Source organism: Mustela nivalis, assembly GCF_964662115.1.
Source record: "Mustela nivalis genome assembly, chromosome: 4".
NCBI classification, from domain to species: Eukaryota; Metazoa; Chordata; class Mammalia; order Carnivora; family Mustelidae; genus Mustela; species Mustela nivalis.
This window is the reverse complement of record NC_139023.1, coordinates 66051597-66078955: the sequence shown is the minus strand read 5'-3', so window position 1 is coordinate 66078955 and position 27359 is coordinate 66051597. Positions and strand designations below refer to the sequence as shown.

Below are 27359 nucleotides of genomic sequence, written 5' to 3'. Positions count from 1 at the left end.
TTGTGTGGCTTCACAGACCCTTTGTGAACTAAAAATACTCAGAAACAGTGCTTATGGAGGAGCACATCAGTTTGCCTGAACTTATTTCAGTCAGGCCAGCATTTCATATCCACCACTCCTTACTGCTGCTTGTAAATGGGTGAGAGACAGACATTCCAAAAGCAAGCAGGTTGGGAAATATTGGATGGGTAACCGTGAGCAAAGAATGGTTAGCGTGCAGAGGTGGAGGAGCGTTGCTCTGGGTGTTGAACTTGTAAATGTTAACGTGACAGGGTGAACCCAGAGCAGCATGAGTGTCAGCTGCTCTGACCTGTGTGCTGCGTGCTGGACCAATGCCTGACAGCTGTAGTTGGCTAGTCAGCTTCTGATGGGCCAACATGCACCAGTGCTTTCTGTTCGGTCACCAGGCATTGGCTACTTACCTGTCAGTTCCATGGTATTCTCAGAAGTTGACTGACACCCATCGGAGTGATGCATTGTTAATGTCCAGCAAGTGATGGACATTTACTATCGAAGGTTTTACTCTGAAGTCAAACCGTAGTCAAATTTTCTTATTTTCACAGGATTCTTCATGGATTCTAGTGCTGTCTCATATGTATTAGATAAAAGGGTGGTCTCATATGTATTAGATAAAAGGGTGATGTAATGTATTTACTTGCATATTGTCTTATAATTAGAGAAAAGGAAATTTTGTTGCAATAATGCCACACCAAAAAAGAGAAAGAAATCTGAGGGTTAGAAAGCGGGTTAAAGCCTCTGCCTTCGGCTCAGGTCATGACCCCAGGGTTCTGGGATCGAGCCCTTTGTCTGGCTCTCTGCTCCGCAGGGAGCCTGCTTCCCCTCTTTCTGTCTCTGCCTGCCTCTCTGCCTACTTGTGATCTCTGTCTGTCAAATAAATTAAAAAAAAAAAAAAAAGAAATCTAATTAATTTTAATTATATCTAATAGTATGTTTCTTAAGAGTACAAATTTAAAAACAAAGTAGTACAACTTTTGTTGTAAGCTGTGTATAGATGGCGTAGAACAAATGTTATACAGCTTACAAGTGGCATTCAGGTTTTATGCCTTTTCTGCTCCCACCTAGGTTAAAAAAGAAATTAAGGGTATTGATTGATTGTCTCTCCCCTATCATCCTCTCAGAAGGAAATGCCATCTTTCTTAAAGGTTTTATTTTGTTTAAAAAATTATTTAATAATTTTTAATAGAATTTATTTCATAGAGAGAGCACAAGCAGAGGGAGAGGCAGAGGGACCAGCAGACTCCCCACTGAGCAGGGAGGCCAACAGTGCAGGGCTCGATCCCAAGATGCTGAGCTCAACATCTGAGCTGAAGCCAGATGCTTAACGGACTGAGCTACCCAGGTGTTGTTAGTAGCCAGTGATGCTCAATACGTAGATCTATTTATTTTACTTTTAAGTATTTGCTACACCCAACGTGGGGTTCCAACTCAACCTGGAGATCAGGAGTTACATTCTCCGCCAACTGAGCCAGCCAGGCATCTCAGGAACCTCTGTCTTGACTTGTAACCACTGCCTTACTCTTCTTCATGGTTTCATTGCCCAAATGGTCATCCCGAAATACTAGGGTTTAGTTTTTGTCTATTTTTAGTACTTTTTTTTTTAACCTTTTTCAGGCTACAATTTACCCCTTTCTCTTTTTAAGGCTTATTTTTAGAGAGGGGCGGGTGCCCATTTTGGGAAGGGGGAAAGGGAAAGGGAGAGAATATCAAGGAGACTTCTCGCTGCGCTCAGAGCCTGATGCAGGGCTGAGTCTCATGACTGGGAGATTATGACCTGAGCCAAAACCAAGAGTCAGACACCCAACTGAGCAAAGCACCCAGACTCCCCCAAACCATGTTCTTTAAACTCAAAAGTGTAAGGAGGAGGGGTGCCTGGGTGGCTAGGTCAGTTGAACACCCAACTCTTGATTTTGGCTTAGGTCATGATCTCAGAATTGTGAGATGGAGCCTGCCATCAGGCTCCTTGGTCAGTGAGGAGACTGCTTGGGTCTCTCTCTCTCTCTCCCCCTCTGCCCCTCCCCGTGCTTGTGCTTGTGCGCTCTCTCTCTCTCTCTTTCTCTCTTGGTCTCAAATAAATAAATAAGTCTTCAAAAAAAATAAAGAGGGATGCCTGGGTGGCTCAGGTCATAATCCTAGGGTCCTGGGATCAAGTCCTGCATGGGGCTTTTTGCTCAGCAGGGAGCCTGCTTCTCCCTTTGCTTGCTGCTCCCCCTAATTGTACTTTCTTTCTCTATGACAAATAAATAGATAAACTCTTAAAAAATAAAAATAAAAATGGGTTTGTTGACCTGCAGAATTTGCTACAGCCTGAATTTTGCTGATTCCATCTCCATGGTACTGCTAACCTTGTTCTTTGGTCTTCCAAGTTTATAGCCAGTTGGTAGTTGGATCTAGATGCTTGACTGTGTTTGGATTCAGCTTTCTGGCAAAACCTACTCTCTGTAGGTGGTTCGGTGTTCTGTCAGTGGGTACATAGTCTGGCTGTTACTTTTTGCATTGTTAGCAGCTATTGATTCTCAAGATGGAGGTCCATTAATTTAATAAAGATTCCAAGATGGAGATATTTTAATGTCATCATTCCTCCTTTGTATTTATTAACTAGACTATTTCTGTGAAATAGTCCAACTTCCCTGGAAATGGGGCATGGTTGGAAAGGGGCCACCCCCTTCCCCATCAGTCATTGCATGTTTGAGGGGAGTGTCTTGCTAAACTATTTGTAGATGATCTGTTTCTGGGTTGGAGTTTCACATGTTGCGGAGCAGTTTCCTCATTGTCATCTATTGAAATCAGGCTTGGGGCAGCTGCATGGCTCAGTTGGTTATGCGTCTGCCTTCAGCTCAAGTCATGATCCCAGGGTCCTGGGATAGACCTCTGCATTGTCCGTTGTCTGAGCTCCCTGAGTCTGTTTCTCCCTCTCCCTTTGCACCACCCCCCTTCCCCACTAGTGTGCATGCACTCTTTTTTCTCTTTCCTTTCTCTCTCTTTCTCAAATAAATAAATAAAATCTTAAAAAAAAAAAATCAGGCTTGCACACAAGAAAAGGAGCTTTCTCTCAACTATTTTTGGTTAGCCGTGATACGGTTTATATGGGAAAAGTAAACCTTTTCAAAATAAGTTGGTTTCCTGTCATTGTTTCTAAGATGACCAACTGTTATATTTGGGTGTTATTTCATAGATTTCAGTATATTTAATGAGTTTTAGAACATTGCAGTTAATCTTTCTGACTGGTGGAAGTCCCTTCAGGTTGACCTCTGAGCCTAGTAGTCTTTGACTTTCTAGGCCATCCCCTACAAGGAGATGTTCTAGGTTCCCTGAGTGTATTTCCTGCCCCAGGTCTGGAATTGGTCATTTCAAAAAGAAATCTTTATTTCTTTTTGTGGGAAATGGAAATTAGTCTAGGTATTATAGCAGTGGATACATTGCTGGGTACAGTAGCAGTGAGCTGGGTTAGTCATTCTTTCTAGGCCTTTTTAGTGGATAGAGGTAGGAAATATATTATTACCTTATGAATTACATGGCATACTGTTGAACGTTGGAATTTTAAGTATACAGTGGAATTATAATTCTATTTAAAATTCAGTACCAAGGGGTTTTTACCTGATCTCCTCTAACCTTTATTTTCCTCTCTTCCACAAAAAAATTCTGATTTTTAAGGACAACAGGAATAACAAAACCAGAATATTACATGATCACTCATTTGTTTTTTCCATGTATCACACACAATAGCGATACCCTACCAATATTATGTTCCCTCTTCATGATTGAAAATAGTTGCATTCTGTGTTGTGAGCATATAACCGTGACAGATATCATCTCCATCTTACAACACTCATTTAGTATTATAATTAGTAACTTAATTCTGTAATAAATATATATTTAATGCTCACCACTGCCTTCGTATCAGTGTACTCCTAGTCATTTTGGTTGTCTTAAGTGCCTTCTCTAGTAGCCTTCTCAGAAAATGCTTGTGGAAACAATACTTTGAGTTCTTGCATGCTGGCCTTTATATGGCAATATGAATTTGGTTTGGTTAGTTAGGCCCTAGACTCATATTTTCGATTTTATGAATCTTAAATGATTTTCTTCTGCCTCAAAGCACTGCTGTTAAAATTGAAGATAATCTTTCAATTTAAGTGACTTGGTCTCTTTTGCTAGATGTTCAGAGTATTTTTTTTTTCTTTAGAGACTAGCAGTTTTACCAGAATATATGTCTTAGCATTGGTCATCCTGGGTTAATTTTCTCAGATGATGTGGTCTTCCAGATCTTTAGTATTCCAGGAACATTGAATTGGTTTTTAGTGTTTATCCTGTTCCATTTTGTTTCCTACTGCCCAGATGCTGTTGTGTGCATGTTGGAGTTTGTCTTCCTTGACTGTCACTTGTTCTGAAGACCTATTTATTGCTTCATTTCTTTATGATTTAAAAAAATTCTCTTTACATTCTTTTCTTCTACTTTGAGTTTAGTATTTTTAAAATTATTTTTTCATTTATATCTAATTCCTTTTATGTTTTAGCCCTCATTTCTGAGTTTTTCTGATTATATTAAGTGGTTTTTTTGGTATCTTTTATTATTTTAATACTTTCTTTACCATATTATGAAATAACAGGTTATAGTTTTCATCTGTTTTGTGGACATGTCTTTCTTGTGTGTTTTCATTATCTGTAGGGATGTGGTTCTGCTCTTTTTTCTTGATAGAATTTTTGTATGGTATTTGATCATGGTATTTTTCTGTTCTTTTTTTTTTTTTTTTTTTTAAAGATTTTTGTTTATTTATTTTAGAGAGCACAAGGGGGAGGGAAGGACAGAGCAAGAGGGAGAGGGACAAGCAGATTGCCCGCAGAGCCCAGCACTGTAGTTCAGTCCCAGGACCCTGAGATCATGACCCAAGCCAAAGTCAGACAACCAGCTGAGCCAACCAGGCACCCCCTTTTCTTTTCATTTTTACATGAAATTAGTTTTCTTGAAGGATTCTGGTTCAGAAAATCATTTCTTTTATTCTTTTTCTTTTCTTTTCTTTTCTTTTAAGGTTTTGTTATTTGACACAGAGAGAGAGACAGCAAGAGAAGGAATACAAGCAGGGAGAGTGGGAGGGAGAGAGAAGCAGACTTCCTGCTGAGCAGGGAGCCTGATGTGGGGCTCCATCCCAACCTGAGCCAAAGGTAGAGGCTTGACTGAGCCACCCAGGGACCCCCAGAAAAGCTTTTCTAATGTCATGGCTCTAGAGCTCCCTCTTCGTTGTTTTTGTGAAGTGCCAAAAAATATGGCAGTTTATTGAAGCGATTGGGTTCTATTCCCCTTCCTTGTTTTTATCTGGATTCTTCACCTCTGTTTTCTTTATAGTTCTGTGTTAGTCATTTTGGGTTCTAATTACCATAGATTTCTTTGTGTGAGACTGTCCTGAAAGTCAGTTTTAAATGGCTAGTTTGGAAAAATTTTTTTAAGGATTTAAGTGTGCAGAACTCCTGGTCTCAGCTGCTATTCTCAAATTGGCCCTCTAAGCTTATTGTAGTGAGTTCCTGGAGGTTCTTTTGGGAGTTTGGCAAATGGTCTATGGTTCCTTCTGCTTCTTCCTTCAGAAATGATGATGTCCTACACTGTATGTCAACCCTACCCAGTTTTTTATGTATATGTGTGTGTGTATATATGTGTGTGTGTGTGTTTTAAGATTTTATTTATTTATTTGACAGTCAGAGATCACAGTAGGTGGAGAGGCAGGCAGAGAGAGAGGAGGAAGCAGGCTCCCTGCTGAGCAGAGAGCCTGACGCGGGGCTCGATCCCAGAACCCTGGGATCATGACCTGAGCTGAAGGTGGAGGCCTTAACTCACTGAGCCACCCAGGTGCCCCCCCCCCCAGTTATATTTTTTGTTTCATCATTCTACCTCATTACCTAGTGTTATAGGTATCACCCTTAGGTTTTCGCTTTGCTATCTTAGTTTGTGTAGCTAATTTTTTTGTGCAGGGTCAGGATAGAGATTTAATAAGATTCAAAAACTGTACTCACTGCTACCATCTTCTGAAAATCTTCTAAAAGACAGTTTTTAAGAATTAAAGATCTAAAGTAAATGTTGACCTATGTTAAATCAAGTAATAGGTGTTTTTTTTTTTTTTGTATTGTTCTCTATGTTCTTCTGTATGCTTAAGATAGCTTATAATTAAAGAAAAGATTCAAATTTAGCAACATGTAATGAGGAGTCATGCAGATAGTTTTTTTTTCCCCTTCCTTCCCTGTATGTATGTTTTTGCTTGTTTGTTTTACTTTTTCTTGCCTTATTGCATGGGTGAGAATCACCAGTATTCAGTAAGAATGCCAGAGTATACTTCCTGATTTTGGGAGAGAAACATTCAGTCTTTCATCATTATGCTTGATGTCCCTGGTAGGTTTTTTTGTAGATGTCCCTTATCAAGTTGAGGAGACTTCTATTCCTAATTTGTGGAGTGCTTTTATCCTAAATGGATGTTGAATTTTGTGAAATGCTCTTTCTGTATCTATTAAAATGATCTCATGGTTTTTGTTCTCAATACAGTGAATTGTATTTATTGCTTTTTTTTTAAAAGATTTTATTTATTTATTTGACAGAGAGATAGATCAGAAGTAGGCAGAGATGCAGACAGAGAGAGAGGGGAAAGCAGGCTCCCCACTGAGTGGAGAGCCCGATGTGGGGCTCCTTCTCAGTTCCCTGATATCATGACCTGAGCTGAAGGCAGAGGCTTAATCCACTGAGCCACCCAGATGCCCCTATTTATTGCTTTCTTGAATGCTGAACCAATTTGGTATGCCTGAGGTAATCCCCTTTTGCCCCCATCATGATGTGTTAGTCTGTCTGTTGCTGGACTATTTGCTGAAATTTTGTTAAGTAATTTTTAGTCTGCGTTCATGGGAAATAATCGTTTTTTTTCTCACGTAACACACTGTCTTTTTATGGTTTTGATATCAAGGTGATGCTGGGCCTGATAGAGTGAATTGGAAAGTGTTTCTGGAAGAACTTGTATAGAACTTTTGAGAAGAGTTTTTATGGAATTGGTATTTTTTACTTAAATATATGGTAGAATTCACAGTGATGTCATCTGGGTCTGGAGTTTTCTTTCTTCCTTCCTTTTTTTAAGATGTTATTCATTTATTTATTTTAGAGAAAGGGAGCTCCTGCAAGAGGAGGGAGGGGCTGAGGGTTATGGCAAGGAGGAGGGAAAGAATAACAAGGAGATCCTGCCCTGGGCACAGAGCCCATGTAGGGTTTGATCCCACAACCCTGAGACCACAACTCCAGCTGAAATCAAGAGTGGATGCTTAACTCACTGAGCCCCCTGGAGCTCCCCTGGCCCGGGAGTTTTCTTTATGGAAACGTTTTTAACTGCAGATTCAGCTTAATGGAAACAGGGCTATTCAGCATGTCTGTTTCTTCTGGAGTGAGCTTTGGTAGCTTATGTCTTTCTAGGATTTTGTCTGTTTCATGTAAATTAAAACATGCTGGTATAGTTGTTCATATTATCCTGTTATTATCTTTTTTAATGTAATTAGGGTATGTAGTGATGTCCTTGCTTTGTTGCTTCTTACTGGTGACTTCTGCTTCTGCTGTGTTTTGTGGGAATCTGCCTTTTTTCTTCTTTTATTTTGTTTCCTTTCATTTCATGTTTCCTTTCTTTTGATTTCATTATTTTGGTTTTAATCCTTAAGATTAAATGTTTTTCTCTATTGTTTTCATTTTTCTAAAGATTGATTTATTCCTAAGAGAGAATGTGAGCGGTGTGTGTGTGGGCGGGTGGGCAGAGGGAGAGGGAAAGAGAATCTCCTGCAGACTCCCCACTGAGCACGGAGCCTGATGCAGCGCTGTGTCCCATGACCCTGACACCATGAGCGGAGCCTAAACCAAGAGTCTGATGCCTGACAGTAGCACCCAGGTGCCCTCTTGTTATTTTTCTGTTTGACTGATATCTCCTTTTTCTTCACTCTTTTTTTTCTTACTCTTTTTGGATTTAGTTTTCTTTCTTAGTTTCATAAGATGAAACCTAGATCATTTAAAAACATTTTTTTAAGGCTTTATTTATTCATTTGAGAGAAAGAGCATGAACAGGGGAGAGAGATAGAGGGAGAGGGAGAAGACGACTCCCCAATGAGCAGGGAGCCTGATGTTGACTTGATCCCAGAACCCTGAGATCAGGACCTGAGCTGAAGGCAGATGCTTAATGGACTGAGCCCCCTAGGCACTCTCTTCTTTTCTAATACATATGTTTACTGCTGTAAATTTTCTTATAAGCATCGCTTTACTGCATTCCACAAATTTTGCTACCATTTTTTTCTTGATTTCTAACTTAATTGTATTAATGTTGGGGAACATGATTTTTATGAAATAGTCTTTGAAGTTTTTGAGTCTTACTTCATAGCCCAGTGTAGAATATTAATATCTCAGGATTATTATTACTTGTGTTATATTTTATCAGAAATAGTAAGTGTTTGGGTTTGTTTCTCTTCTATTTCAGGTCTTGGTATGGTAACTCCTGTGAATGACCTGAGAGGATCTGATTCAATCGCCTATGACAAAGGGGAGAAATTACTGCGGTGTAAGTTGGCAGCATTTTATCGGCTGGCAGATCTCTTTGGATGGTCTCAGCTTATCTACAATCATATCACAGTGAGTATTAAATGGGGTAGTAATAATAAATGGAATATTACGTATCTGGCACCACCTCTAACCGTTTAGGGAAAGAAGGGTCAACTGAGCTGAAGTCAGTCTTGGAATACCTTCTTTCTCATTCCTGACTGCAGAGTATAATCATCTGAGAATTATGTAGTTTGAATTAAAAATTACAAGGACAGTACTTTAAAACTCACTTTTTGCATACTGACCTTATAAATGAGCGTTTACCAAAGTATAGTTTTCTCCTGTTACCTGGGGTCTTGCTTTCTGCAGCTTCAGTTAAACTTGCTGTTGGCCAGTCCAGAAATTCATGGCCCTGCTTCTGGTGTATCGTCAAGGTCAGTGGTAGCCGCTCGCTGAGTCACACGCCCACAGCACTCACCTCTTGCAGCTCCTCACAGGGGCAGTTGATTACCTACATCATCACAAGAAGGGTGAGCACAGGGAAGTGAGACATTTTGAGAGAGAGGGAGAGATCATATTCACACAACTTTCATTGTAGTGTATTATTATACTTATTCTAGTTTATTATTCATTATTGTTATTAATCTCTTGCTGTGTCTAGTTTATAAATCAGACTTTATCATTGGTATGTAGACATAGGGGAAAATAGTGTATATCGGGTTTGGTACTGTCTGCAGTTTCTGGCATCCACTGGGGGTCTTGGAATGTCTCCCTAGGGTACAGGCCATTCCCAAAAATCTTTTTATGTCTAAAAACCAAAGACTGAAGATGTTTGTTTTATTTCTTGTTCTGACCCAAGTCTTCTATTTCTCATAGTTTCGTTCCTTTCCTTTTCCTTTTCCTTTTCCTTTTCCTTTTCCTTTTTCTTTTTCTTTTTCTTTTTCTTTTTCTTTTTCTTTTCTCTTTTCTTTTCTTTTCTTTTCTTTTCTTTTCTTTTCTTTTCTTTTCTTTTCTTTTCTTTTTAAAAGATTGTTTTTATTTGGCAGAGAGAGCACAAGCAGAGGGAGCAGCCGGCAGAGGGAGAGGGAGAAACAGACTCCCCACTGAGCAGGGAGTCTGATATGGGACTCAGTCCCGGGACCCTGGAATCATGACCTGGGTCGAAGGCAGACGCTTAACTGACTGAGCCACCCAGGCGTCCCATCTCATAGTTTTTTCTTTAGCTGCTCCAGTTTTAGCTATTTTTTAACATTATCAGGACTTTTGTTTTCTTCTTTCAGTAAGTATTTACTTGGTGTCTGCTGTAAATATTGATTCTGTATCAAGCATTATTCTAGCTCTGGGGTTCTGTCATGGAGTGAGACAGGTCCTGCCTTTTTGGCTCGTCCTTTCTACATCCCAAGCCACTGGCCCCTGTTTCCTCCCTGTTTGGTCCAGCGTGGTGTATCCTGTCCGTGCCACTCTTCGCCAGTACTATGCTATCCGTCCCTGCCCCCAAGCACCAGACCCTGCTGCAGGGAGCCTCAACACACCCCACTGGCTTTCTTCTTAGACTGCAGCCCCAGTTGCAAATGAATCCCCAGTGCTGCCTGGCACTGTAGAACGTCTCACTTAGCCAGCTCACTCGTGTTTCTCTACTCTATTGTCCTTGAAACTCTTGACCTCTTTTCTCCTAGCAAATGAGCACAGTGTGTCACAGAGCATGTGGGAGCACCTGACCACCTGCAGCCAAACCTTGTTTCCCAGTTGGAGTTTCACCCCGTCTCTTGCCCCCTTTGATTCCTAGTGCCTTGTCAGGTTTCTGTTTTTCTCTTTGCTCTTCTGTTGAGATAACCTCTTTCTCTGACTTTTATACTTATTCCAGTCTCTGTTTCTTCATTGAATTTCTGTTATTGGATATTTCAAGTTATTAATATAGTGCCTACTTCTAGTAATAAGTGTGCCTCCCACGGATGTCTGCAGAAGTCAGTCCTGCTGGTACTCTCACCTCCCCTAGGGCCACTGCTGTTAACAGCCGCTTAGACTGTTTTACCCTTTTCTTCAAAGCCAGCGCACATGTAGGTGATTTTCTTACGTGGACTGGTAGTGGTGCTAGGTTTGCTCCATTGTAGCCTGCAGGGAGTGCTAAGCCTCCGAGGAGGAGGGTGGTCTGGAGCCCACCTTTTTGGCCAGTGCACTGTGCTTCTGGGACATGGGATGGATCTTGGCCAGAGATGTTGTGTTACCCTCCCCTCTCTCTCTTCCCCATGTTGCCATTAAAGTTCGCTTTTGAAAATGCAAACCTGGCCCTTTCGTGTCCCCACGGTCAGGCCTGTAGGATATTACCTCCACCGAGCACACCTACTCCATTTCCCCCAAAGCAGTTACTATCACCCATACTTTCCATTTGCTTGTCTGCCATCCATCTCCGCTCACAGGAACATTGAGTCTGTGAAGGGTGCTTCTGTAGGTACACAACAACCCAAAATCCAGCCTCAGTAAAAATATCGAACAGGAACTGGGAACTCCGTGGTGCCTTGTGGTGCTTGCTTAGAGGGTCCACTTAGCCTGCCACTTCTACCAGTTCTTCCAGTTCTGTCCCTGGCACCTGCATGAGAATTGCCGGCATCTGTGACTGATCCTGCTTGACAGAGTGCTCTGTGGAGGGAGTTTTATGCTCAATGGTTGGCTGAGTTCCATGAAAATGTTACATCTACAATCAGAAACTTAATCCTTGGCTTTACTAACAGCTTCATATTCTTTGGGGGTTTTAAAATGCTGTTTACCAGTAGTCCCCACTATGAATGCTGTTTAAGTTTAACTTGCTGAAATTGCTTTTATCACCCATTACCCCCTTTATTTAGTACTTGGCAGAATTAAAACATTAGTTAATGTTCACTCTTTTGTAGATGATCTGGGTGGCCTTTAATACTTATGAGTAGAGAAGATACTGAAGCACAAAAAATATTTCCTGTATCTTGTGAACTAGAGAATCTTTGAGGAAGAAAATTTTATTCTTATTTTTTTAACTACTTATGGCATTCATTTTTTGTTTTACAATCTAAGTGTTATCATATAAACTCTTAACAGAAAATAAATATTAACAGTATTTGTCAGTGCAACCAAAAAGTGCTACCAGGTCACTGTGCCCTTTCTTTGAAAGGGGGCCTAGGGATTTTCTGCTGAAGGGAGTTAAGAGCGCTAGCAGGCATTGGAGGATTGGAGATGATTGTTTGCATTAGATCTCTGTCTTAAGATCACATCAGGTTTCGAGAAGCTTTGGGGGGGTGTGTGTCAGAAGCCACGGTGGCCCAGTTAGCATGGGAGCTGGACTTCTCGTGGTGGCGCTTAGCTAATGCTGAGGCCTTTCCACCTCTAAATACCTCTTGGTTCAGCTCCAGCGTGAACTGCGGGGTGTGCTAAGCCTCGGGGGTGGAGGGGAAGGTCTGGAGCCCACCTTTGTGGCCAGTGTGCTATATTTCTGGGACATGGTGTAGATCTTTACCAGAGAGGCTGTGTTGGGTGTCTTTGGTTTTTAGGGAGTGACCTTAAAATCTTCGATGTGAATGCTCAGTCCTTCTGGACAGACAAGGGGCACCTTATGCAGTGAGGGTGGCACCAGCCCTTTGGAAACTTTCTTGCAGATATTTTCTGCTCTTGTTTACTTCACACCTATATTTAGTACTTTCGCCTTTATAATTTAGAGAGAGAGAGAGTGTGCGCCTGCATGTGTGTGCATGTGGTGGGGAGGGGCAAAAGGAGAGAAAAAGAGAATCTCAAGCAGGCTCCACACCCAGCATGGAGCCAGATACAGGTTCGATCTCACAACACTGAGATCATAACCTGAGCCAAATCACAAGTCAGATGCTTAACAAAGTGAGCCACACAGGTGCCCCAGCACTTTTTCCTTTTTTGCTTCAGACTCAGAAAATTGTATATTTTAAGCTTTTTCTATTAAAATATGTAGATTTGATAGGGTTTGTTTTTTTTTTTTTTTGGAGATACATTTTGTTTGAGAGAGCAAGAGAGAGCATGAGCAGGGGGTGGGACAGAGGAAGAGGAAGAAGTAGACTCCGCACTGAGTGGAAGCCCATCACAGGGCTCCATCCTAGGACCCTGAGATCATTACCTGACCCGAAAGCAAGAGCCAGGCGCCCAACCGAGTGAGCCATCTAGGTATCCCTAGATTTGCTAGGCTCTTAAGTCAAGGAAGAAAAACTGTTAGTATTCTTTATAATAAAATTTGAGTCTAAATATCCAGGAGTAGGTGGGATGTGGCCCCATTATTAACATCAGTTTGAGAGAATGTTGTATGCTATGAACAACGTTATAAAGACCATGTGAAGAAATGAGAAGTCATTATAAGCAAGAGAGCATACAGTGTCTAGAGCTAGTAACTGTACACACAAGGTCTGCATGGTGTTAGGGAAGCATGTTATTGGCTTTGTAGTAGGTTTTTAACATGGAACCTGATAGCATGCTTTTAAAATGTATACTCTTGACAAAAAGTTCAAGAGTAGCTAAGATGAAGTAAGTAAGGAGTTTTTCCTACCGGCTGTCATCTTATAAAGTGATGGTAATTAGAATAGTGTGCTTTGGGCAAAGGAAGAGACAGACCAGTGGGACAGAACAGAACCTGGAGCCAGATTTCATGTACTGAAATCAGAGACAGAGAAGAGTCTGCATTGTGGATTGTAATTGACGCTGACACAATTGGACTGAAAAATCGAAATTGGAAAGTTATATATTTATACTCACAAAGCAATTCCGCGAATTCAGAATTTTTTTTTTTAATTGGTCAGGCCACACCCCACTGCCTTTTTTTTTTTTTTTTTAGATTTTTATTTATTTATTTGTAAGAGAGAGAGAGTGAGAGCGAGCACAGGCAGAGTGGAAGGCAGAGTCAGAGGGAGAAGCAGGCTCCCTGCGGAGCAAGGAGCCCGATGTGGGACTCGATCCCAGGATGCCGGGATCATGATCTGAGCCGAAGGCAGCTGCTTAACCAACTGAGCCACCCAGGTGTCCCCCCACTGCCTTTTAAAAGTCATTTTATTTTACTTTTTTAAGATTTATTTTATTATTTTTGACAGACATCACAAAAGGCAAAGAGGCAGGCAGAGAGAGAGGGGGAAGCAGCCTCCCCACTGAGCAGAGGGCCAAAGGCAGAGACTTTAACCCACTGAGCCACCAAGGTGCCCTCAGAATTTTTTTTTTTAATTTTAAAGATTTTATTTATTTGAGAGAGCATGAGTGGGAGGGATAGGTAGAGGGAGAGGGAGAAGCAGGCTGCCTGTGTGGGGCTCGATCCCAAGACCCTGGGATCATGACCTAGGCTGAAGGTAGGTGCTTAACCCAGGTACCCCTAGATTGTAATTTTTAAAGAAGATGGCAGTAGAAGCACAGAGCTCCCATACCCTGCTGGAAGGAGTGTACATTTAATTAGGTCCTTTGGGGGCGCCTGGGTAGCTCAGTGGGTTAAGCCACTGCCTTCGGCTCAGGTCATGATCTCAGGGTCCTGGGATCGAGTCCCGCATCGGGCTCTCTGCTCAGCAGGGAGCCTGCTTCCTCCTCTCTCTCTCTGCCTGCCTCTCTGCCTACTTGTAATCTCTCTGTTAAATAAATAAATAAACTTTAAAATAAATAAATAAATAAATAAATAAATAAATAAATAAATAAATAATTAGGTCCTTTGGATATAATTTAGTGTGTCTGAAAAAACCTGACCATGTATGCTGGGAGACAGGTACAAGAACCTTCCCAGCACTGGGTTACGTAGGAAAACAGGAGCCATGGGCATTGACAGAAGAATGGACACATTTGTTGTGTATTCATCCAGTATATGAGTATCATAATGTGGAGGAATCTCAGAAATAATGTGGAGGAAGAAAGGTCACTGAAAAATGCAGTATGATTCCAATTATTTGAGGTTTTGAGCACTAAAGACAAAGTCTGTTTGGACAAAAGTAAGTTTTGGTTTCCACCATGATATGCCTGAGGAGTGGCGTCTTTCTGCATGTGGTGCTGATTTGGTAGCCACCAGATTTCCTCTTTATGAAGTCAGTTGTCATGAATGTGACCAGGATGCATGTTATATACCCGAGACGTGACTACAGTATGATGATGGAAGCTTCCAATCCTTTCAGTTCCGTGACAGACGCTGTACCTATGGGCTTTCCTGCATAGCTCACAGAATGTGCACAATAAACCTGTGAGTTTGTGTATAGAAAGAGATGTGAATATTTTCAGTTGGATTTTTGAGCTGACTCAGCAATTTTCCTTACAGACCAGAGTGAGCTCTGAGCAGGAACATTTCCTCATTGTTCCCTTTGGACTTCTCTATAGTGAAGTGACTGCATCCAGTTTGGTAAGAATATCCTTTTCCTCTTGGGTGTCATGTGTGTCTAGGTCATAGTTGATAATTAAATACATTTTAATCCCATGAGACATAAAATCCAAGAAAGAGGACAAAGTTTGTGTTTTGTGTGATAAACTCAGAAAAAAAAAGCTTTAGAATTAGTTATAAACACTTTAAACTTTGGCTGAAATATTTTTTTTTTTTTTGGCTGAAATAATTTCTAGGAAGGGTCATTTGAAATCCTCTTGACATCTTAAATTTTTTTTGCTTATTTTCAGGTTAAAGTCAATATACAAGGAGAGATAGTAGATCGTGGAAGTACTAACCTAGGAGTAAACCAGGCTGGCTTTGTGTTACACTCTGCCATTTACGCTGCGCGACCAGACGTCAAGTGCGTGGTGCATATCCACACGCCGGCAGGGGCTGCGGTGAGTGTGCTGCTCCCCGAGCGAATCGGAGTGAAAGCTGTGGAGCGGGGGGCGCTTCACGTGTCCTCATAGTTGTGCTGTCTTGAGGCAACAAGTCAATAAGCCTGGTTTTGTGGAGTAGAAAAAGTCTTTGACTAAGTTTACTTTCTTAAAAGAATTTTTTTTCCTTTTAAGGGGTCTATACACTCTCTAATTTTGGAAAACCTGTGTGAATCTGAAAGTGTCCATTAGACTTAACAGAAACTTGGAGTGTGTTGGGGGTGAGGTCAGACTTCAGTGTGGGGAAGACCGCTGGGAGCTGCAGAGGGAGGGCCGTAAGCAGACTCCTTATCTGTGAAGAGGGTTTGTGGGGGGTGCCAGACAGGCTGCAGGGGGAGGATGCGGTGGTCTCAGGGAAGTGCTAAGGGGATGCAGGAGGCCTGGACCTGCTCATGGTCCCTGGGGTGCCGGATAGGGGTGGCAGACGTGAGAAGGGGATAGTTGAGGCCTGGAAGCCTCTAGGCCGGGGCTGGATCATGATAGGAAGGAGAGGAGGAACGGCTGTGACAAGAGGAAGGCACAGACCTTGTAAGCTGTTGGGAGACCTGGCCTCTGAGCCCGGAGCTTCCCCAGAGCCCACCCCAGCACAGTCAACAAGCCTGGGCCCTTCTTGTGCCCACGGGCCAGACCTCCCAGCCTGAACATGCTGGTTGTTAGTATGATCATGTGACAGTGAAATGCTTCAACTCTCCAGAATTGGCTTTTTATCACCGATTGTATATTCTAATGACTTTTTGGACTTATTTTTACCACACCATAACCTCGTGGATTCAATAATGCTGAATGTTTACCTGATGTTTTAATGTCATGTGTATTGGATTGTTTCAATGAATGTTTGATCTGTCTGGCTTAGTTATTTTACTTTGAATATGTGGTTCTAGATGTCAACATAAGAGTTTTAGTAGAGCTATCATTTTCTGAAATTTTTTCTAAAAAAAAAAAAGCATGCTCTTCCAGCCACAAAAAGTCCATGCATTTTAACGAACTATTAGCGGTATTTTTAAAAATATGGTTATAAACAGCTTACTGTATAATTATTTTTTGAAGATTTTATTTATTGATTTGACAGAGAGAGAGATCCCAAGTAGACCGAGAAGCAGGCAGAGGGGTGGGGGGGGAAGCAGGCTCCCCGCTGAGCAGAGAGCCCGATTCGGGGCTTGATCCCAGGACCCTGGGATTATGACCTGAGCCGAAGGCAGAGGCTTTAACCCACTGAGCCACCCAGGAGCCCCTGTATAATTTATTTTAAAACATGCCAGATCACTTCACTTGGAAATTTCTTCTCCTAGGAAGGCTGATGCCGTGAGAGAGATGAAATGTGACATTGCTACCTTTTTTGTGGTGGCGTCTTTTAGATGAACTTGTGTGCAGTTGTTGCCCTTGTGGATACTCTTGGAATCTTTGGAGCCTGTTAGTTGAGGTAGAAATCCTTAAAAGTTAGCACATTCCAAAGTCAGTTTGGGAACATTAAGGAAATTAAGGGCTTTATGAACACTTAGGATTGTTTTATTGCAATAGAAGAGAAATTATACAGCATAATTATTCTAAACTTCAGAAATTGGCTCTTATCTACATTTCACGTTTCATTCTCCCCTACAGCCTGAGATGACAGGTGGGTCAGAACCTTTCAGCATGTCCAAACCTTCTCTTTGCAGGGTCATGGCTCACTCAGAGGGAGCCCTTGTCATACCTTGCAGTAGGGCCGGGCTCATTTTGCGAGGAAGCCTGAGCTCATATAGCATTATGATCAGTGTGGGAGAAGTCCAGAAAGACGTGGAATTTCTTTTGAGGCTCTCCCAACATTGTGATGCCTTTGATTTTTAAGTGTCCATCTGTAGTAAGCCCCAGAAGTAAAGTTCATCTTAAGTTGATAGGTTCATTTCTTTCTGAGAAGAGAACAAAATAAAATATGTTCCCCTTTTTATTTCTTTGAGGAAAGCGTTTGCCATGTCATTAAGGTGTGATTGTGTTGATTTGTCTTCATTCATGGTGACTGCTTGTTCTCTAGGTCTCGGCGATGAAATGTGGCCTCTTGCCAATCTCCCCGGAGGCGCTTTCCCTTGGAGAAGTGGCTTACCATGATTACCATGGGATTCTGGTTGAGGAGGAGGAAAAAGTATTAATTCAGAAAAATTTGGGGCCTAAAAGCAAGGTCAGTAGGCATCTAATCTGGTATTTAAATTGTGCAGGAAAGAAGAAAAAAGTCAGAGTAAGCTGTCTTCTTGCATAGCTCCCTCGAGCTTTCGTGTCTCCCTACAGGTTCTTATTCTCCGGAATCACGGGCTCGTGTCAGTCGGAGGGAGTGTTGAGGAGGCTTTCTACTATATCCATAATCTGGTGGTCGCGTGTGAGATCCAGGTGGGCGGGGACCAGTTTCTGTAGGCTATGACTTATTTTGGCGTTTGCAGGGTTCTTGCAGATTTTTGATACTTAAGCTTAGTCGGAATGAGTTTTTGCATAATCTCTTTGCCTGAGGTTGAGCTAGTGGATTTGGAAACTGACCAGAGCAAATGCCATTTTACCGATTTAAGTTGGTGAATGGTTATTGGGCTTTTCATTTCTAGTGTTTGTTATTCAAATATAGACGTCACTATCACTTACAGAATGCTAGTGTGTGCCAGCCCCATATCAGGTGCTTCATTTACATGTTATTTCGTTTGCCCCTCATGGCCCTGTTCGTGGAGGCAGGTACAGAGAGGGAGACACTTGCCTGGGCGCCACCAAGCCAGCTGTGTTCAATCCCAAGTCTGTGCTCTCCCCACTGGAACCTTAACTTCATCTAGGCAGCACTGCAGTCCCCAGGCTCCTTCATACAGCCTTAAAAGGGGCTTTGTTTCCCCGTTTCTCCTCCAAGCATGAGGACCCAGTATCTTTGTTTTGCTAATGAAGAACTTCTGAAAATGACTTTATGTGTGGGTTATCTGTCTCTGTCCATCCTTCAGTTTTTATTCTTACACTCTGATGGCTTGGTTTCGTCCGAGACCTACATTTCTGTTTGAGTCATCTCTTGTCGTCATCTGATCTGATCCTTTGGTCCTTGGCAAGAAACTCAAACGGTACTATTTGCTTGTTTTGGAAAAGGTTCGAACTCTGGCCAGTGCAGGAGGGCCGGACAACTTAGTCCTCCTGGATCCTGGCAAGTACAAAGCCAAATCCCGTTCCCCGGAGTCCCCAGGAGGGGAGGGTACCAGCTCACCTCCTAAGTGGCAGATTGGCGAGCAGGAGTTTGAAGCCCTTATGCGGATGCTCGATAATCTGGTAAGATCATTGTTACCACCTGACAATAAAGCTTCTGTTCCAAAAGCAGCAATGTCGGTGTTTTTATAGCAAGTGAAATTGCTGTCTTCACGCAGTGTGTGAATGCCTTCCCCTCAAAAATCATGAAGAAGCACCAGGGCAATTGAACTCCTAAGCTAAGTCACAATAAAATAGGGAGGGTTGCTTGTGTTCCTTTATTGTTTGAAAGGAGTCACCTTTGTGGAGACAGGAGCAGAGAGCATGCCTGCTCAGAAGTGGACAATTTGGCCCTGGAGCAGCAGTTAGCAGTGCCTGACCTCCCACAAGCAGGCCAGGTGGGGGGGGTGAGGGGGGTGGGGAGCTTTAGCGTAGCAAGGTGGAGCCCCCCCCCACCCCCCGCACCGTGTGCTGCCATAGCTGTGGCGGGTGCTGTCGATGGCAGCACGGGGGCCTATGGGGCTCGTGGGGCCCATTCTAGCGTAACAGGACTGTTGGACCAGGGCACAGGTGGAACGGGTGGCCTCAGGAGGCAGGAAGTCTAAGTTCCTTAAAGATTTTGGAACAGAAAGAGTATCAGATTCAGTGTGTGCAAAGTGTCCTCGGGCTGGATTTGTTAAGTCAGGGTGGAATGAACAGAGAAAGCAGAATCTTCCATAACTCCTGAATTCACTGGCCCCGTAAAGATGGATTGCGTTAACTGACCAGCTGCTCTTGAGCCTCTAGCCACTAAAAGAACACAAGGAGTGCATGACCTAGCTAGGGAGATGGACGCACAATGCTAGAGGCAGCTGAGCGTTTGGGATCTGAGTTCTGACAGGGCGTGATGAGGGCTGCAGAGGTGGAGACAGGGCACAGCCCAGGTCACGAGGAGCAAGAGGAGGAACAGAGCTCACTAAGGAGATAAAAGAAGCCGCTGGCATTAGGTGGGAGGGGCAGTGGTGGCTCAGGTGTCAGCACTGGGCGGCAGGTTCCCCCAAGGGGCCTGACGAGGCAGAGAGTGCTGGGGTGGCTTCTTCTCTTCTCCTGGCAGGCACTCTAATGTCTCACTGCTCTGTGACCCTGAAGTCAGGCAGGGAACAGGAGAAAGGACTAAGAATGGAGAATGCCAGCCCACCACATGTTGTGTGCTCAGTGCCTTCTCAAAGAGGGAGAGAAACCAGAACTAGGCAATAACTCTAATTTGCTAGAGGAGGGAGAGGAAGGATGAAAGATGAATCGTTGAAGTGCTTGTTACAAGGGTGTGGTATTCGGTGTCCATGTGCGACTACACATGGTCGCACAGTCGTTATTGTCATTTAAAAAAATGAATTTAAAATTTTAAATTCATTTTTTAAAATTAAATTAATTAACTTATTTATTTATTGACAGAGAGATCACAAATAGGCAGAGAGTCAAGCAGAGAGAGAGAGAGGGGGAAGCAGGTTCCCTACTGAGCAGAGAGCCTGATGCAGGGCTCGATCCCAGGACCCTGGGATCATGACATGAGCTGAAGGCAGAGGCTTTAACCCACTGAGCCACCCATGCATCCCGTTATTGTATTTTTTTTTTTTTAAGATTTTATTTATTCATCAGAGAGAGAGAGAGAGCACAGGCAGACAGAATGGCAGGCAAAGGCAGAGGGAGAAGCAGGCTCCCCGCCAAGCAAGGAGCCCGATGTGGGACTCGATCCCAGGACGCCGGGACCATGACCTGAGCTGAAGGCAGCTGCCCAACCAACTGAGCCACCCAGGCGTCCCACGTTATTGTAATTTAAAAAAAAAGATTTTATTTATTTGACAGGGAGAGCAAGAGCATATAAGCAGGGGAAGGGGCACCGGAAAGGGAGAAGCAGGAGAGGGAGAAGCAGACTCCCCACTGAGTGGGGAGCCCAATAATGCAGGACTTGATCCCAGAACCCTGGGATTGTGACCTGAGCCAAAGGCAGACAATTAACCTACTGAGCATCCCAAGTGTCCTGATTATTGTCATTTTAAAAAAAATTTATTTGACAGAGACACAGTGAGAGAGGGAACACAAGCAGGGGGAGTGGGAGAGAGAGAAACAGGCTTCCTGCTGAGAGGGACCCTGGGACCACAACTCAAGCTGAAGACAGAAGCTTAATGACTGAGTCATCCAGGCCGCTGCTAATAGTCCACATTTTAGTGTAGCATTTGATTAACCATGTATGTTTGCCCGTAATTGAGCAGGGTACATGATAGTTGAAGATTCTCATACTTTAAGACCTATTTGAACATAAAGTTAGAAGAAATGCTAAATTGCTTCCCTGAAAAACCAAGATGTAATTCCAGCTTGTCAAAGAAGGAAGGAATCCTTATGTTTAGCTGTAAGCCACTGCCCTACAGCAGGTCTGAGGCCTGAGGATTGCTTCTCATTTTAGGATTGTAGCATTTAAAGGAGAAGTATAAGAAACCGTATCCTCTGAGGATAAGGTTTTGTGATGTTCTAGTGGTTTATCTTGGAGTCATGGTGACTACTTAGGTGTCTTCCTGAGGAAGAAGACACTGCAGTTGTTAAGAACCGTGTTTTGCTGAAGGTGGCCTTTTCACCACCGAGTGGTTAGCACTTAGCGTCAGTGGCACGCTCAGCAGTGGAAATGCTGTGGGGTGGACACTTGCCTGTCTTCCTGAGGGCAGCGGTGGGGGAAACAAACAGCCACCGAGTGATGACTTCGTTTCGGGATTGTTACCACCGTTTTTTGAACATAGTAAAGGAATGATTGGTAATGAAAGTGGTCTCCAAGGAAGAGGAGCACTCAAAGGGAGCAAATTCCTCCTCTTCCGTCTTACAGGACAGAATTGGGAGAAACATGAAGGATTCTAAAGCTCCTCGGCAGGCAGAGCACCAGCCGTGGCCCCTCTTGCATGACCAGCCTCTGATTCTCTGGTCACTCCCTGTTCCTTTGTGGCTGTGAATGACTTGGTCCAGACATGCAGCTGTGGGTCAGGAGCTGGCTGAACCAGATTCTTGGCTTAGGGTCTCACAAGGAAGGCTGTAGTCACCGTGTCAGCCAGGACTGGATGTTATCAGAAGGCTGGGTGGGGGAGAATCCACTTCTAGGCTCCCTGGGAGTGTGGGCAGGATTGATTTTCCTAACAGCTGTAAGAGTCCTGGCAGCTTGGTTTTCCAGAGTCAGTGATGGACAGAGAGACTCTCTCAGCATGGGTGCCATACTTGGGGTGCTTGGGTGGTGTAGTCGGTTGAGCTCCTAACTCTTGGTTTTAGCTCAGTGACATCACAATCTCAGGGTGGTGGAATCAAGTCCCATGTCAGTCTCTGCAGTTGGCACGGGGTCTACCTGAAGTTCTCTCTTCCTCTTCCTCTGCCCCTCCCACTCAGGCGCTCTCTTGTGTGCATGCTCTCTCTGAAATAAATCAATCTTAAAAACAACAACAACAAAAAGATGGGTGCTACACTCGTAAGTAATGCATCCAATCACCTTTGCCAAATTCTGCTGATTAGAAGCCAGTTAGGTCAGCTCCAGGAGGGAGGAGCTGACAGCAGGCAGGTGGGGGGTGGTGTGCTGTGGAATGGGGTCATCATGAAGTCTGTATGCCACAGCCACAGGTGCTAAGCACTGGTTAGGAGTAAGACGTCACACTTGCCTTGGGGAGAGTGTCTTTATAACTCAACACACAGGCCAGTCCAGCATGCGGGCCCAGTGCTATGACAGTGTGTTCTTGAGGTGTGAACCTGCAGGGTCCCATCGTAATGCCCTTAGTGAGTGGTTATGAGGCAGAATGGAAGGTTCAACTTGAGCGTTGTTACATTCAAAAGTAAAGCAGTTTTGTCAGGAACCTTTGACCTTCCCCAAAGATTGTGACAGTATCTAAACTTTATCCTAAAAGGTAAACAAAAAGCTAAGTATTAATTAATACAGCCTGTACTCTAGCCAGCAGCAAGTAAGCCGTGTTTAAATATTGAATTTATTAACTGTCTGAAACCGAGCACACTGCCTAACCAGTTCTCAGGTCAGAACATAGCAGCACCGGGGTGCCTGGCTGGCTCAGTCACTGGAGCATGGGACGCTTGACCTCAGCGTTGTGAGTTCAAGCCCCGTGTTGGGTGTGGAGCCTCCTTTAAAACAAATAAAAGAAAACAAAACACCCCAGGAGCATCTCAGGACCCTGTGTCCCTTTCAGGCACTTACCCGTCCCAGGGGTGACCACTGCCACCGTGGTTTTACCTCTTTTTGTCCTTTTTATGAATGGAAGAATACAATACAGTGTGTTCTTCCCATTTGGTTCCTTTGACTCCACATCATTTTTGTGAGATTCCCTCTAATGTCGCCCCTGGTCCTGGAGTATTTGCTCGGGTTCCAGGTCCCTAGTTCATTGTGTGGACGTCCCTCAGTTGGCCTGCTCAGGTATTGCTCGCTCTTTCTGGTCTGGGGCTGTTAGGAGCAGTGCTGCTTTCAGAGTTTTGATGTCAGTCCTTGTGTCTCTGCCAGCCAACAGCTAGGTGCATGCGCGCCCAGCTTTTCTAGGGCTTTCCACACAGTCTTCCGAGGGGACACTGTGTCGAGATCTGGAATGGTGACTGTTGTTCTGTCTCTTTGTGCCCTAGGGTTACAGAACTGGCTACCCTTACCGATACCCTGCTCTGAGAGAGAAATCTAAAAAACACAGCGATGTGGAGGCTCCTGCAAGTGTCACAGGTTACTCCTTCGCTGGTGACGGGGACCCGGGCACTTGCTCCCCTCTCAGACACAGTTTTCAGAAGCAGCAGCGGGAGAAGACAAGATGGCTGAGCTCTGGCCGGGGTGACGATGCTTCTGAGGAGGGGCAGAACGGAAGCAGCCCCAAGTCGAAGACTAAGGTGTGGACGAACGTTACACACGATCGCGTGAAACCCTTGCTGCAGTCTCTCTCGTCCGGTGTCTGCGTGCCAAGCTGTATTACCAACTGCTTGGTCTGTGCCTACCTTACTGTTCATAGTTAGATGACGTAGAGCAAGTGGGTAGCTGGGGCTTCGGAGGCTTTGGGAATCCAGTCCCCCGACCCGGACTGAAAGCAAACCTTCCTCATTAACCTTCCTTAGCTCAAACCAGAATCTGCTCTGTGCATCAGCTGTAATTCAACTAAATCTGTCTGCTTGAAACTGCTTAAGATCTGTCCTTCAGTAGCTCCTCGCAGCAGAGATCCTGAGTAACTCACGCGTGCTAACCCACAAGTTGGAGCTGCCATTTAACTCAAATTGTATTGAAGGAGTCATAAAACTTCTTGCACAAAATGGTAGTTTGGTCTCAAGCTGTGATCGTGGTGTCTTAATCTCCAGTGATTTCACATAGTCTCTGCAGTCTGTGCTTTCGAGTCTCCAGTGTTGTCTTAAGCAGTTTACTCTGTCTCACGGGCGTTTCCTCTGCTGACCTTGTCCTCTCTAGTTAGCCTTGTGCCCTGCTCGCTGTCCCAAAGCCTCCGAATGCTTTAAGCCAGCTGCCTTGTGCATGGACTGTTGCATGTGAGTAGACGGCCATAGTGGTGAGTCGTGTGACTCCTGCTGGGTGTGGCATGACCCAAGTGCAGCGCAGGCCACCTGCAGGCACCCGCGACAGACCCTGTCGGCGTGCTTTGTGCCAGGAGGGGCAAGCACGGCCCTGAAAGGTATTCGCTGGCCTGGTTCTCGTGCCCTGTGGGGACTGGTTTTCACTGCCCCCTCAGCCAGCCGCAGACAGTTGGGTGGCTCCCAGGCCACAGACTAGGGAGGCCCCCGGCATGGGGTCCTGTGAAGAGTCAGGGGCCAGGTGGACTCCTCTCTGCATGCTACGTTCTGTAGGAGTCCAGGTGACGTTAGCTCAGCGGGCCTGGCAGGGCCTTCTGTTCCCCAAATAACAGTGTTTTTACTTTATAGATTTATTCCAAAGAACACAGCTCTGTCTTCCGCAGGTGGCTGTGGTGAGAGTCTCTGTGCTCCTGAGCGGACGGGTCATGTGGGCAGAGACTCCGCGCGCACGTGGCAGGGCTCAGCATTTGAGCCCGTCTCCTCTTTCCTCTATCCTCCCTCTCTCCCTCTCCCTCGTTTTTTCTTTTCAAGTTTCTTTTGTTTCGTTTTTTTTTTTTTTATTTTGCTTGTTAAAGGGTGTGGGCCTAAAAACCACCTTTCCACTGCTGACAGAAATATGTAGTGCCGAGTGGCTGTGGTGAGGTTTTCCAAAGTGCCCTTGTAGTGGCAGCTGTACATTTTATTTGCAATTGGCTTGAGAACACATGCACTCCCGTGAGGTCCTTGAGGCAGTGCACATGACACTGATGGGGAGACCTGGCTCAGCGGCAATGTGTGGGGCTTCCCTGCTCCGGGGTAACTCAGGCTCCGGCCGCTGCTCCCAGGTCGGTATGTGAACTCATGGTCACTGTTCTTAAGTTTCAGACGTGTTCAAGCTTCTGAGGTTATTGGGTTAATGTTTTTTACTAAAAGCTATGTTTACTAAAGAGCTGGAGTTGTTTTTATCTGAGAAGATAACCGTCAGTGAGTACCTTGCAGCTCACGCCCATCCCACACTCCCCTTCGCGGCGGCTAAGCTCTTGCCACTTGTGTTGCTTTCTTGAAGCCTTATGGTTTCTGGCTCCCCGACTGCCTCCTGAAAGTACCCTGAAAGGCATAACACTGCCGGCCTTGTTTCACTGCTCAGTGCTCACCCATGCCTGCGAATGAGAATCCGATGAAAAACCTCATATTTGATTGGCGATACCAAAACTGGCTGGTGAAAGCGTGGCTGACGCTATGCACTGATGACCAAAGTGGCCTTCGAGCGAGAACTCAGGAAGCGCTTCCCGTTTGTTTGGGATATTTTTGTAACACTCTGAAGTATGAAGTTATAGAAAATACTCGACATCACCAAACTCTACCGCTGGTGGCCACCGTGCACATGGTCACATGGTGATTCACATGAGCTATGCCGGTTGTGCATTCTGATGCTGTAGTTTATTTCCGTGCCAAACTTTGGTGATGCCCACTCCTGCCTCACGATACGGCCCTTCCCTTCACCTGGGTGGCAACATCACATCGCTTTTCATGACCCTGCCATCTCATGCTTCCAGCAGCTTTGGCATTGAGGACTCTCAGGGCAGTGAACCAATGTGCTCTGAAGGGTCCCCCTTCCCCAGCTGGTCTGCGGGAGTCCCGGAGCAGAGCTCGGTTGCCTGCCTGTGCCACGCCTGAGTTTTCTGAGGGGTGTTCTGGAGGGCCTGTGCTGGTCGGTCATGACCTGGGTTCCTGTTTGCACATGCCCTGCCCCGATCCCCCTGCTGCCGTGACAGGAGGTGTGGTCATTGGTTCATTCTCTGTGATGTTCATGCATGACCAGGTGTGAGACACGGTGGACAGATTGGATGCTGTGGTCTCATAGAGTGTTGTCTCCATTCTGACTTTTCACCTGTTCTTGATGTTTGCAGTGGACTAAAGAGGATGGACATAGAACCTCCACCTCTGCTGTCCCTAACCTGTTTGTCCCATTGAACACTAACCCAAAAGAGGTCCAGGAGATGAGGAACAAGGTACGTACCGGTGGTCATCAGCCCTGGGTGGAAACAGTAGCAGGCAGAGGCTGAGTTGGCAGCGAGTGGGCTGGGGTACAGGGCGCACTTGCCTGGGGCGGGGTTGGGGCTTCTGCTGCCACCGCTCTGGTAGCCAAGGCTGTGTCTTTCCTCTGCTTCCGCTGTCGCGCTAACAGGTGCGCGAGCAGCAGACGGATCGGGCTGCTGGTGCTGGAACTGCTTGCTCACAGAGCCGGGCAGAACTGGAAGCTAGAGAGCCTGTTTCCAGCCAGAACAACCTTTGGCCCTCTACTTGAGCATTCATTCGCTGAGCTGTGGATGTTTGCTGTGTCAGAACGTGGGCTCCCCCCATGTTCACAGTGTCACTATATGACGGGCACATGGGGGATAGTCCCCTCAACGAGTACGGTGAGAGATCTGTGCCTACTGAAACCATCTAGAGGTGCAGAAAGTCAGGAATGGCTCAGTCCCCCCTCTTAGACTCACTAATGGTTAAACAGGTGGGACTGGCCCCATCAGACAGTCACTGTGGCCATGCGGGGGTCCTGAGGGGTGGGGCAGAGCAGAGGTGCAGCTTGGGCGGGACTCTAGAGGCCCCTCCTGCACAACAGAGGGACTTCAAGTTATAGCCGGGCTTCTCTGTACTGCTGATGTGTGTTTCTCCTTCTTGCATCCTCAGATCCGGGAGCAGAACTTACAGGACATTAAGACGGCTGGCCCCCAGTCCCAGGTTTTGTGTGGTGTAGTGATGGACAGGAGCCTCGTCCAGGTGAGAGCTCAGAATGTCTGACATTACTGGGTGGTGGCTCTAGTGACTCTCCACTCCAGAATTAGTCTTGAGTTGGGAGAGAATGACTCAATGAGGTAAGTGTTCTAGGCAACCCTTTATCTCCGTGAGAAAGCCTTTTGATAAGAAATAACCGGCCACTTTTCCTGAAGTTGTAGATTCAGCACAAGCATGCCTGAGGGCCGCATCCCCCCCCCCCTTCCCCCTGCCCCTCCCTGGTCCTGCTCCATGTGATGCATGCCCTGGTGATGGTGGCACACATGCCGCCTGCTTGGGGACCGGGGTGCGCCCTAGTTTAGCGGTTTACTCTGGAAAATGCTAGAAGAGGGTGGGTTTAATGGACTTTGTGTTTCCATGTGTATTGCTGTCTGCAGTAAAGTGCCGCTTGGGGTAAAGTGCTCATAGAGGGCACCTGTAAATGTGGTCTCTGCATTTACACTGTTCTAGAGAAGGGCTGTACTTTGTGGCACGTGGAAGATAATTGTGT

The 27359-nt window shown here is 44.9% G+C and overlaps 1 protein-coding gene across 4 annotated transcripts in view; it reads left to right on the top strand.

The window, feature by feature from the left end:
* The window catches only part of ADD1 (adducin 1), a 79974-nt gene that overhangs the window by 44092 nt on the left and 8523 nt on the right, over positions 1 to 27359 (top strand). For 2 of the 4 annotated variants that reach the window (XM_082727079.1, XM_082727081.1), the window contains exons 4-12: positions 8496 to 8647; positions 14820 to 14900; positions 15170 to 15319; positions 17367 to 17510; positions 17618 to 17716; positions 18440 to 18616; positions 23159 to 23410; positions 25984 to 26085; positions 26765 to 26854. In XM_082727079.1, the coding sequence (XP_082583205.1) occupies positions 8496 to 8647; positions 14820 to 14900; positions 15170 to 15319; positions 17367 to 17510; positions 17618 to 17716; positions 18440 to 18616; positions 23159 to 23410; positions 25984 to 26085; positions 26765 to 26854 (1247 nt within the window). Of the gene's footprint in view, positions 1 to 8495; positions 8648 to 14819; positions 14901 to 15169; positions 15320 to 17366; positions 17511 to 17617; positions 17717 to 18439; positions 18617 to 23158; positions 23504 to 25983; positions 26086 to 26764; positions 26855 to 27359 lie in introns of all 4 variants that reach the window. The other 2 variants (XM_082727078.1, XM_082727080.1) reach the window with 1 other exon arrangement.